Source organism: Prenolepis imparis, unplaced genomic scaffold (assembly GCF_030444845.1).
Source record: "Prenolepis imparis isolate NDT839.2.m4 unplaced genomic scaffold, iyPreImpa1.0 SCAF_9, whole genome shotgun sequence".
Lineage (NCBI taxonomy): Eukaryota > Metazoa > Arthropoda > Insecta > Hymenoptera > Formicidae > Prenolepis > Prenolepis imparis.
The window spans coordinates 4,134,872-4,147,699 of record NW_028141167.1 but is presented as its reverse complement, the minus strand read 5'-3'; the positions used below and the strand labels follow the sequence as shown (position 1 = coordinate 4,147,699).

Here is a 12,828-nt window from a genome sequence, read left to right as displayed (position 1 = left end):
AAAGGTGGAGAAGGCGGGGGTGGAGGTGACGAGAAGAGAAGAGAAGAGAAGAGGCAGCGCCAAGGTAGTGGAGGAACTTCCTTGGCGGTCGCCGAGCAGGAAGACGGGCGGGAAACGTGCGTTTGTAATTCGGCGTGGCTGCCTTCGAGGATGAGCGACGGCGGTCATGCCGTGTAATTCGAAGGTGTACCCTGCCACCGTCGCATCGTGCACGATCGTCGCCGTCGTCGTCGTCGTCATCGCCGCCGCCGTCGCCGCCGTCGCCGACGCCTTCGTGGTGAAGCTGAGATTGAGACACGGCAGAGTCGCAGAGACACCGCCGGAAAGATGAGCTCGATCGATTTCGACGAGGTGCTGGTACACGTGGGAGAGAAGGGCCGATACCAGAACATCATGTACTACTTGCTGTGCATACCCGCCACCCTGCCGGCCGCCTTCCTGGCGTTCTCGCAAGTAAGCGCGTCTCTCCTGTCATGATGCCTCGTTTCAGGAGATTCGACCGTTCGTTGCTGAGACTTTTAGGGGTTGATGCAACGTATAAGTTGCTAACAGCGAAACGCTGATGAAAATCAGCGTTGATGCAAACTAAAGAAAAATTGATTTTTAATTCGAGTAAAATAATTTCGAATATTTCTTTTAAAAAATATGATTTTAAATACACAACTAGATTATATTTATTATATTTTTAGATTATATATATATCTTTCATTTCGTTAGAGATTATATATCTTTCAATTTGTTAAAGAATTTATTAAGTGCTTTTTTAAATTATTTATAAATATACCGATAAGACTTGATAAGACTTGATTTAATATTTTATATTAAAGATTTTTATAACAATTTATACCTTGCAAAAACGTAAATCGAATGAAATTACGACGAATAAGATAAATAAGTAGATCCAATTGGTAAATTGAAGCACGTCGGTCATAATAATCAACATAAATACGCAACATTAAATTATGTGAAACAGTTTCGCAAACAGATAAAATATAGTTACCGCTACAACGCATACAGTTTAAATGCAGAGAAATTTCGCGAAAATTTAATGCAATATAACTCGATTATTTACACTTGATAGAATATATGAAAATAAATAAACACAAATAAATTAATACAAATATCGGACACTCAAATTCATAAAATATCGAAAGCGTCAAACATATTGAATTCTACCGAAATCAAAACTTGTTGATAATATAAATTATGTCGAAATTAAATCGAAATTAAATCGAAATTAAAGGAAAGATTATAGTGCAATAATAATAAACCTAATATACATAGATCCGAGTAAACATAACTTTAGACTCAAGACTCGCGCGATTTCGAAACAGGTGTTTGTTAGTGCCTCGCCAGAACACTGGTGCAGGATACCGGAACTGGAGAACCTGACGGATCTGATGTCGTTGGAGTCGAGGAAGGCGCTCTCGCTGCCCTACTCGGTCAAGTCTGGCAGGAGGATTTACTCCAAGTGTCACATGTACGACGTGAATTACACGGAGATAATCGACTCGTGGCTGCGATACACCGACGATTTGCAGAACGTCACCGACGACTCGTCACCGTCGACGACGACGTTTCGACCGTCGACGAGTCGATCGCCGCCTATCAGCAACCCCGACTGGCCGGTCACCAAGTGTCGATACGGATGGAACTACGACACCAGGGATTACGACAGCACCCTCGTGACCGAGGTAAACTCGACTTTCTCTCTTTCACCGATAGGGAGAAAGAGAGGAAGGTAGAAAGAGAGAGACTGCATGTTACTAGCTCGTCAGAGGCAGGTCTGTTTCCGTCGTAACAAGGCACTTGAGACATTCATGTCTCGCACTGATTGCGTGTGGGCAATGACAGTTTCTGCGGATTGTTTGGATGGCTTTTATGTACGAGAGAATCCGAACACTAATTTTTACATTTCTCGATGAGGGACAAGTTAATGTTTTTCATGACAATCGAACCGCGTGAACAATTTAATACGAGAGATATATGTATGCACATAAAGAGTTACACTCTGCGTTCTCTGCTCTTAATTAGGCATGGCTAATTTGCTAACGATAATATCGCTATTGTTACGTATTGTTACGCAAGTGTAATATGTATTGTAAAAAAATTTGAATTATCGCAGGTAATTTCGACTTTACGGTCTGAGTGGCCGCTTAATTATTCACATTTTTCAAGTACAAAAAAAAACTTGTGAAGCAACACGACAACGATGACGACTGTAATCGTGACAAAAAAATTACAGAATATCGATCTATTCGTTTTCATCGTCCGTAAAAAAAAACTAAAATTATTCAATTCGCATCAATTTCTTTCTTTTTTTTCTCAACGATAAATTAAATTCCATAGTTAATGACAAAGATCTTTTAGTATATATGATTGAAAGAGTGAAATCAGACATTTCTTTTTTTTTGCGAAAAGAAAAAGAGAGACGGTTCTCACGTGGGTAACTTTGACATATATTCGTAGCGCGAAACAACGTTTGCCACGACGATTTGCTTAATGTTCCTACGACGACCTTAATCGTCGCCTTGACAATTTCTTCCTCGCATAGCATCGGATTTCACCCACGTCGCCTTGGCCTCTGACTTCGTGGAGTTGCCCCAGTGACGGTTGTGCATCGCGCCGTGCTTCTCTGCGGTCCCGTTCGCGGAACGAAGTTACGTGTCTCTCCATGACGAGATCTCTCGTCTTTCCGTGAAGTATTTGCCGACGATGATGGGAACGATTGGCGCGAACGGATTAAACGGCGGAATGCGGATTACGCGCGATTAGGTCCGATTAAGCGCGATATCGCGAAACCAAATGTCGAGAGACGTGACGTTCCCGCGGTTATTATATCACCGCGATTGTTATCATTGTCGTTAAAAAGAGCCTCATCCATAAAGTAAAGGATGACCGTAATTATTCACCGTAAAAATGTGTCAAAGGGAATAAAGCATTTTTGCGGTGACAGCTAGTATTATTCGGAATAATTCATAATTTTTAGAGTATTGATGGAAAATAATTTGGAAAAAGTAATTAATCTCTTTGATATCGGAAATTATTGAAACGTGTTTATAAATCAACTACGTGAAGATCGAAAGTGCATAAAATTAACATATGTATCTTAAAGTCTGTCGTACTTCAAACTCCAAACGATTCGTCACATCCTCTGTCTATAACGAGAGTCATTCGTCTCGCTTGCATGAAATCTTCGTCATCGTTCGTAAACATTTTCATTATGAAAATTACGCTTCCGCTGTAATATGAGAACGATATTTGAGAAGTTGTAAAATGTGCATTTTTTATTGTTTTATTGAAATATTTTATTTATAAAGTAAAGATGGATCGCTTGACGAAGCGCGATTAATTTTGTTTCCGATCATGCCGTTTCCTCTTACGCTATTTATAATATTACACTTTGTTTTGCACGAAAATGTGCTTTCGTGCAAAACAAAGTGTGTTTTGAAGATGGCCGCGTTTAATCCGCAAGTCAACACCGCGTATCGCGTTTCCGAAAGAAGTCATGGCAATTTTCCGCCGTGCATTTAAATATTGAAGAAAACAACTGGGCACTGGAACTAGACAAACTTCGCTATCACGTGGCAACAGTCGTAAGTGTTCATTAAGACATTATTAAATTGCCACAATTAGACAACGCGATGAACTGTTGACGTAATAGGGATCACGATGTATGGGGTCGAAAATCTAGGCGTCTTTTTTCTTGTTCTTCTTTTTCTTATTCGATTTTATTAAAATCATAACTTCGTAGCACACAACGTGCGAGATAATTTTAGATTAATGATAAATTATTGATGACGATGTTGTAATAATTATAAACAGTGTCGCGCAGACTGTGCATAATTGGAAATTACAAATCTGTATTATTGCAACACGAAAAGTGATATTTTTTTTAAAGAGCAAATGCATGTTTCGAAATTGTCCTACCTGTATTTATTTTGTTTATCTAGTCATGGATATTAAATGTACGAATACGTTCATTTCTGTGATGCTACATAGATAAATCAAAGAATTATTACATAATTTTCTTCATGCATTTTCAAAATATAAGCGCTGATAAGCGTGACAATGAGCCTCTCAGTACATCGCGTTTACGTTTGTTCGATCCGATGATAATACGCGCCCTGTTGTCCTTTTTATTTAGTACGATTACATGAATTACAACCACTGCATTTCCGTCCTTTTAATTAATCATCCGCAAAATTTATTTAACCGACGTGAAATACAACATCCGAATTTAGCTCTCTCTTTTGTAGAGAGATTTAATTTAATGCGATAAATGCGCGGGAGAGAAATAAATTTCGTTTGTTTATAAATGCGTTTCATGCGAGATGCTACACTATTATCGAATTAAGGAATTAAATTATTACTGGGAATTGAAAAATATATCGTCGCTTTTAAAGAGGCTTTTCGGATAGGAAGAGAATTATTATATAGCAAATTGCCATCAATTAATTATTACAAATAAAATTTTAAATTATTCTGAATAAAAGAAGCAACTGTGTGCGATAACGAATCGACGAATTCGCATTGAAGTCACCGATACGATGAACGAATCGTAAGCGATAATTCCTCGAAATCGCGAGAAATGACGTAGCGAGTTTCGCGTTAACGCGTCGGATTTCTAAGATTCCGCCAAAGGATCGATTCGCGAGAATTCAGAGCAAAACGAGAGAATCATCAACAGGTGAACAAGGTTGATGAGCGACCGAGTGACTGGCCGATAGGTTGCAGCTCTGGTGGCGTCAGCAATTGCCGACCAATTTACCTACCCCCGCATCCGGTCATGTGATATGTCACATCAAACGCCTCGCACAAACTGCCAGCTCTCTTTATGTAGAGGGTACATGTTCCTACGTACTTGATCGCTACCGGATTCGCAACGTGACAAGCTTCCGTTTTTTTTTTTCTTCTCTTTCTCTCCCTCTATCTCTTTCTTCCGCATTCTTGTGTATCACTTTTTTCGCTTCTACATCTCTTATGTATCTCTTTTTCATTGAATCTGTAACGAGATGCAATGCAATTTGGATTTTTGCGAAGATAATTGTTTGACATTGATAAGTACATTGATGTGCAACGTGTCGTTTTTAAAGTGTCACTCGCACTGAAATTTCTCAATTATTTAATACTCGTGAACTCGTTTACTTAATTAGTACCGCACGTAATATGTTTTGTTGGGACGAGACGGAATTATTGTCTGTGATGATATAACAATGCTTGTCCAACCTCGGGAAATATTTTTTCGCGGACGTTTTTTATCGGACGAGAGAGCTAGAGAGGCCACAGCCTCTGGTGGCAAATAAACGCGTGGGCATTCGCGCTTGTATCCTTTGCTTCCGATCCGATGATTTATTGTGCTCGATTTAGGAGCTTCGCTCTACTAACACTACGCCGCACGAGACCGCGGAACAGGTCATTGTCTTTTCCGTGTCGACATGTGACAAGCGGCCAAGACGAATATACACCACACATATCCGCCACTTCCTCTCTGCCCGGATTTAATTTACAACATGCCAAGATAATTTATATTTATATTCTGTAATTTATATGTGTAATTTACATCGATAATCTCTGATATATTTATTTATATTATATTATATATTTATGATATAATATATTATATAATATATTATATTAGTAATTACAGTGATTACAATAATATATTAGTAATTAAATTAATTTAGCTTTCATAAAATATATATATATAATTATATATTTTCGGTAATTCTCTCAACTTGACAGGTGAATAGAGGTAGCTCGGATTATGAGTATGAGTTATCATTCATTGTAGCATTATTTTCAGCAGCTATTTTCTTATAAATTTATTTTAAAAGAGCAGTGCTTGCTGACTTGTCACTTGCATGCGGTAACAGAACAAATACATTTCGTAAAGTCCTCTCTTGCTTGTTCTATCTCGGTTTCTCGAGATACCGTCATTTTGAATATCACGCGGATCAGCGAGCAACTTAATGAATTATGAATATGCATGGACACGTGGAAATGCTTGAAAATCGCTGACTTTAGATTGATGTTCAATCTGGATAAAAAATCCTGTATTAATTAACGGAAATATATATGCAGTCAAAGTAGTTTACGAGACTCTTCATCTTAAATCAACAAGGATAATTTAAATTATATGTAGAGACTAAAAACGTTTGTTGCACAATTTTACTGTGAGTTATTTATGCTTCGTGACAAATCAACGATGCATATAATAAGAATGTTTTTCTAAGAATTATCAATGTTTTTTATTTCGATAAAGTATTTTAACTTATTCTATGAAAGGTGACATTATAATTATCGTGGTGAAATTAGCATTGTATAAATGATAAAAGGGGATGCAAAGCAAACGGGTCCAGCATACGGTAGAAAATGATGAAGAACGGAAGCGTAGAGCTTGCGATCCTAGATCGCGTGGCGAATAGAAACTTTTATGCCGCGTTAAAGTTAAGTGTATGTAGAAAAATGGACCACAAATTTTGTCCTCAATTATTATTGATTAATTATCACACAATATTCCGCAACTTGACGACGCGAAATTTTGGTATCATATCTCGTTTCTTTGCATAAATACTCTTCGCAGAGACAGAGAGAAAGCTAATTATATGTAATTATAAATATCGTACCGTATTTCATCGATCTTACATATCTGTGCAACAAGTTGCATAAACAATAATCGCGATAATGAACGGTATATCGCGGCCATATCAATATCGCGCGATTTCAAAGTGTGTCAGGGTGACAAAATACATAGGTGTTATTAATGTCCTTATGGGCGGCGCGCATTGCCCTTGACAATAACTCGATAGCATCATCAGCGGGTGCTCTTCTGTCTTTCCGCGCAATTTATCTTTTGCGCATTTCGCGCAGACCTCGAAAGTCCGTGAGTGGCAATTTGCTTAAATCAAACTTCGTGTCAAAGCCATTAAACACATACTTTATTTGTCGAGGCTAATAGACACTCGATTGAGAGATTTCGTTTGTTCGAATGTGCTTATTGGCTTAGAATAGAATACGTGGGTTGATTTTGCTAATAACGTTAGTTGCATCTTTTCGTCGATGTATGTCAAAAGCGCAGATGCAACCGCATGTTTCTTATTTAGAGAGAATTTTGAAAGAAAGTACGCGCGATTTCTTTTTTTATTTTTTTCGTGGTGCTAAATTAATCTGAATGTAGAGTTATTGTTAAAGTCGACGAGATACTCTTTATAATAGATTGACAATAATAATAGACGTTCAAAGATACATCTTATTGAAATTTAATCGTCTTTTAAATACAAAACAATTTTAATATATGTATATGTGAGAAAATATTTTTTTATTAAAAATTAACTTAATATCTGTGCAAGAGTAATTCTTATATAAAGATATATAATTCCTTAAACAATATTCGGGAAAACAAATTTAGTAGAACATATAATTTCTCAAACAAAAATATATATGCACAATTCTCTAATTAGCGTGTTATATTAAAATGCAGCGTAGGCGTCTATTGTCATCATTTGCATTAACAAACATACGCTCGTTGAGATGATTCGCGTCGGTTTCGCCGCGCGAGATCGTCCGCAGATCGCGCACGAGAGAAAATAAAGAGACGGGGACTTTAAAGGGCGCAGAGGAAGGGGGACCGTGTTCCTCCTGTCAAACGAGGGTGATGGACATCTCTCACTGTGGGAAGCTTACCAATACACCTTGGCGTCCTTCGGATGAACACGCGCGTCCGCATACGAGATTGCAATTTACATGCAGAGCCCGTCGTACACGTAAGCGTGCCCTCCCCACTCGCGATAAACACGAGCGCGTTTACGCCGGTAGCCTTCCGCGTGAACGCAACGAGATGAAACGCCTCCACCATCGCGCTTCAGCGCAGCATCCCCTCGTCTCTCTTCCTTCCCGCTATTGCTCCATTCTTCGAAGCGCTCGCGCGCGCGCACGCGTGCGTGTGTCATCGATGCTGGATGCTGGATGGACCGACGAGCAAATGACGATCGGCCGAGTGACGCGTGTGTTCACACGTGTGCGAGCACGCACTCCGGTTCGTCGCTAATGTTGCATAGTACGTGTCGCCATTGTGCGGGTGTATTTAGAGCGCTTTATAGACATTTACCGTCAATGTCAGCGAATATCTGCGATGAATTTCTAGCCAATCTCTTTGACACACAATTTGTACATATTTAATGATTTAGAATTTTTGTATTAAAATTTGTAATGTATTGCTTTTGTATCAAAATCTACTAAAGGTCTTCTAAGACACAAGGGGTACGTTTGCACATCGAAAGCTTAAATTAGCATTCTAATGGACATATGTATATGCTACATGTTGAATTTTTTTATATTTGGAGTTTTAATTTAATTAAAAAATTTTTATTAACTTTAACGCAATTATAGTATTACAGCATCTTGTAGTCTTATATCATGATCCAAATCTTACGAAATGTATGTCGATAATATGTTTGTAAAATCTCGGAATCACATTGATCAAAGTTCGCAAATACATATATCATGCATATTATGGACATAGATCTATGTGAGAAGAACGATAGCGGTTTGATCGGAGCAATGACTTCTTCGGACACATTCCGCGATATCAATTCACATCTTCAAGTCTTCGTACAGTCGATATTCATAATCTCGTTAGTTCTGTGAGAATTTTCTGTGCTGAGTGTATAGTAATTCAGCTTTTATACTCATCTGTTTGGCATTCTTCAAGATTAGATAAGCAAAAAACTTTAAAACGCTTCGATTAATTAAAGCACGCATGCTTTTCTTATCATCAGTCATTATCAATTAATAGCACACATATATTGTATGAATTTCCATCTTTTTACTATAACTTAAACATAATGTTACGCTCGATTATTTTTTATCTCTTCTTATTTTTCTACATTTATTATTGTCATTAATTGCGCAAATTATTTATTGCATTAATTGATCTCTTTGGCCTAATTTCGTCAATATGCAAATTCTCGTGCTGGCGAAGTAGTTTAATGGCTTTCTATATCCACATAGCTAGACCTGGTATGTGACAACAGCTGGTGGCCTTCCACATCGACGACTTTCTTCTACGTAGGCAGTCTCTTCGGCAACGTTGTGTTCGGTTGGATCGCCGACAAATGGGGCAGAAGAACGGCCTTCTTTGCTATCCTGTTTCTCGAGGTGATATTCTCCATCGCCACGAGCTTCAGTCCGAATTACGTGATCTATACCGCGCTGAGGACTGTGAATGGTCTCTTTTTTCCTGCCATTTATCAGATACCTTTCATACTTGGTATGTTGATCACACACGTAATTTATATATATAATTTTATTTTTTAATTTTATATTTTAATTTTATATGAAAAAGAAGAAAGAATCAGAAAGATTACAACGTCTTTCTCGTTGTAAATAAAAGATTGACAAAGTGACACATTTCCACGATAAATTTCGTTATAGCTCTCGAGCTGATGGGACCAAGATATCGAACATTTGCCGGAATGGTAATCTGTATGTTCTTTGCTACGGCAATGTCTCTTCTGGCGTTGCTTGTAAGTATTATCCTCGTTCATAAAATGTGAAGAAATAACAAAATACAGCATACAGCAATATTTTATGATAAAAATCTCGACGTCGCGAGAGACCTCGAAATTCACATGAGATCGCGAGAGTAGCTCGTACACAATAAATTTAACGCGAGGGTGCAACGCGAATCATTTTGCAAGCGATTTATCAGCGTGCATCATACAATTCGAGCGTATGCAAATGCAAGTGATTCATCGCACGCAAGAAATATTTAGATATTTCCCCGAAGCGACGCGCGCGAGAGAGATAAATAAATTCAAAATAAGACTTTCACGCCAAATTGTTAAGTTAAGATATTATATGTATTATCGAAAATTTAATATTTTATCAAAATTTATTAATTTATATATATTATAATTATATTATACGAATAATTATGTGTGTTAATAAAATATACATGATGAAATTCGGAAATATGGCAAAAAGATTATTATTTTTCGTTTTTATTCGCTTTTATTTTTTCTTTTCGTCAGGGTTATTTGTTAAGGCACTGGTACACCTTATCGTTAGCCACATCGGTGCCTTTCATTCTTCTCTTCAGTTACTACTGGATCATCCCCGAGTCACCGAGGTGGCTTCTCAGTAAAAACAGAATAGACGAGGCGGAGGTAATCGTCCAGCATATGGCAAAAGTCAATGGCAAAACAGTGCCTACGAACTTTCTCCGAAAAATGGAGGTAATTTCATGCTAATATTTAATTATCATAATACATATTTCTCCGATTAATTCATAAGATAAAAATAATATATTATATATTTCTTTTTATTCCTCCAATAATCGAGAGAACTGTATGAAATTTAGCGGTCATTATTTGTAGGTAGAAATATTAAAAAGACAAGGAATATCGTGTAACGGTAAGAATTCCAACGACAGCAACATCGACGTGGAGGGCGAGAACAGACAGCCGCCGTTATCCGCGACTCCCATGGACCTGATCACGAATCCGAACATCAGAAAGAAATTTTTCATTCTCGCTTTCGATTGGGTGGCGAACGCGGTGGTCTACAACGGACTGTCCTACAACACGACCAACCTAGGTGTCTCCGACTACCTGGCTTTCTTTATCGGTAAAAGCTCTCCATTCTTCTCTCCCGCTCTCGTGGCCAATTGTCATTCTATAATTTCATGTATCCGAAAAATACGTGAGATTTTTCTATGCTTGTTTTTTACAGGAGGTATCGTAGAGATCCCATCGTACTTCATTACGTGGTACGCGATGGATAGATTGGGCAGACGATGGGTTCTATGCGTGACCATGATGCTGGGTGGACTTGCTTGCGTGTCGTGTATGTTCGTGCCCGAAGGTATTACTTCGTCGATTCATCTCTGATTCAAATCTTGTTCGTTAAACAAAAAGAGTAATTATCTCTCTCTCAAACAATTCTATCTCGAAAATATTATTATTTTTTTAGATGTTTATACACTCTCAATTATTTTTTTTATCGTATTTGACATTTTATCGCATTATAATGAATTTAAGAAACGAAAATGTATGATGACACATAAATGTGTAATGTGTAATACCATATTACTGCGCGTTGCTCATCTCCGTATTATTTGATTATCTCTACGGGATCGAATAAAAGTATTAAGTCGAATCGCGCGCTTCTGCGTCACGGCGGCCTCAAACATCATTAGCTTATTGAATTCGTCATGATATTGTCACACTCATACACGCTCAACACGAGCGAGAAATTACGGTCGCGCCGACGTCACGACGTTCATGAATAAACGTTCGACCTGCTTATAAATTAGTTATTACCTGCACGCATAACAGAACTCTTATTAGAAATCAACGAAACGTAAGCTTCAAATTCTCGTCTCGAAAAAAAAATCAATGAAAGAATTGAAGGCAACGAAATATGCAACTCTCTAATCAAGAGATTCAGGGTACAACTTATATATACACGATCGGCCTCTGTCGCAGCAGACGCGGTCTGGATGACCGTAAGCCTGGCGATGATCGGCAAATTCGGCATCGCCGCGTCCTTCGCCGTCTTCTATGTCTTCGTCGGCGAGCTACTGCCGACCGTGCTAAGGTCTCAGGCGATGGGCATAGCTTCTTTCATCGCCGGCATCGGCCTTCTTACCTTTCCCTACATCGTTCATCTCGCGGTCTACTCGAGAGTCTTACCCCTGATCGTGATGGGCTCGCTGAGCGTTGCCGGTGCCCTCACTTCCGTATTCCTGCCGGAGACGCTCAACATCCACCTGCCGCAGACGATCGAGGAGGGTGAGCAGTTCGGGGCTGATTTCAAGCTGTGGTCCTGCCCGACGATACCAAAGTTAGTAATCCCGATGACGAAAATTTGACGGAAGAAAAAACAGAATTTCTTTTCAGGAAAAAATTTGTACGGAACAATTATATTCATTAAATATAATTACTAAAATTATCCTACAAGCTTTTTTCTTACTTGTCATTAAATTGATCTCAACATAAGTCAAAACTCCATTTTTTTTTATTTATATAATAACTTTTAATAAATAATATGATTAATTTTATTTGATTAATAATCTCTCTCATACTTATTAATTAAATTAATTGATTGGCGCTTCAGAAAAGGCTCCAACAAGTCCGAGTCCGTGCCGTTGAGGTTTCTGGTGAACGGTGGACCGGGTAGTCGCTCGTCTACCTCGAAGGTCGCGTCGCAGGAAGTCGCGACTACGTCGGAGGACGAGAAGCCAGCTGCCGTGCTGCCTTCGAAGGAAGAAGAGGCGAGGAACTTAAACGTGTCCAAGGGAGAGGAGCTGACGAACATCGAGACGGTTGTCGGGTCAAAGACGTGTTGCGCGATAGTGGAAGTGAATGTGTACCGGAAGTCACAATAAACCGAGAGAAAGAGAGAACGAAAGAGAAACAGTCTTATAAATTGATTCTCTTTACAAACATTGTGTTATATAATTATCAGTATAGACACACATTGTATTTATTTTTCCATTTATTATAATGTACTTCCTTTGTAAAACCTGCCCGAGTTTGTCGACAATACTGGGGCAGCTCGATCCTTGTCTCTTTTTCTGCAAGAGAGAGTGCTGTCGTCGTGATGTATGCGTGTGCGTGATTGATATACGTGTGGATTCAAGGATCAATGCCGTGAATGAACTTTAAACGCCTATACTTTTTTATGTTTTTGATTAGACGTGAATTTTGCATTTTGTCCTTACGTTATCGAACAAGTCTCGTTGTGATTTCAGTTAGTTTAAATAAAATATCTTAATACACCTATATCGATGCGGGGATTGTGACGAAATCATCTGAAAAAAAA

The 12,828-nt window shown here is 38.5% G+C and overlaps 1 protein-coding gene across 3 annotated transcripts; it reads left to right on the top strand.

Moving 5' to 3' along the window:
- The first annotated feature begins 320 nt into the window (after window positions 1–320).
- On the top strand, window positions 321–12,788 carry LOC145940610 (organic cation transporter 1). Of its 3 annotated transcripts, none has more exons than XM_083045947.1 (9): window positions 321–453; window positions 1,335–1,694; window positions 9,013–9,271; window positions 9,436–9,527; window positions 10,035–10,238; window positions 10,380–10,629; window positions 10,735–10,866; window positions 11,493–11,847; window positions 12,121–12,788. In XM_083045947.1, the coding sequence occupies exons 1-9, from the start codon at window positions 328–330 to the stop codon at window positions 12,389–12,391; spliced, it is 2,049 nt and encodes a 682-aa protein (XP_082902073.1). In that variant the 5' UTR covers window positions 321–327; the 3' UTR covers window positions 12,392–12,788. The 3 variants fall into 3 exon arrangements, with proteins under 3 accessions (XP_082902073.1, XP_082902072.1, XP_082902074.1); XM_083045946.1 differs by having other exon boundaries at window positions 11,490–11,847; XM_083045948.1 differs by lacking the exons at window positions 321–453; window positions 1,335–1,694 and adding an exon at window positions 7,294–8,059 and having other exon boundaries at window positions 9,017–9,271; window positions 11,490–11,847.
- The last annotated feature ends 40 nt before the right edge of the window (window positions 12,789–12,828 follow it).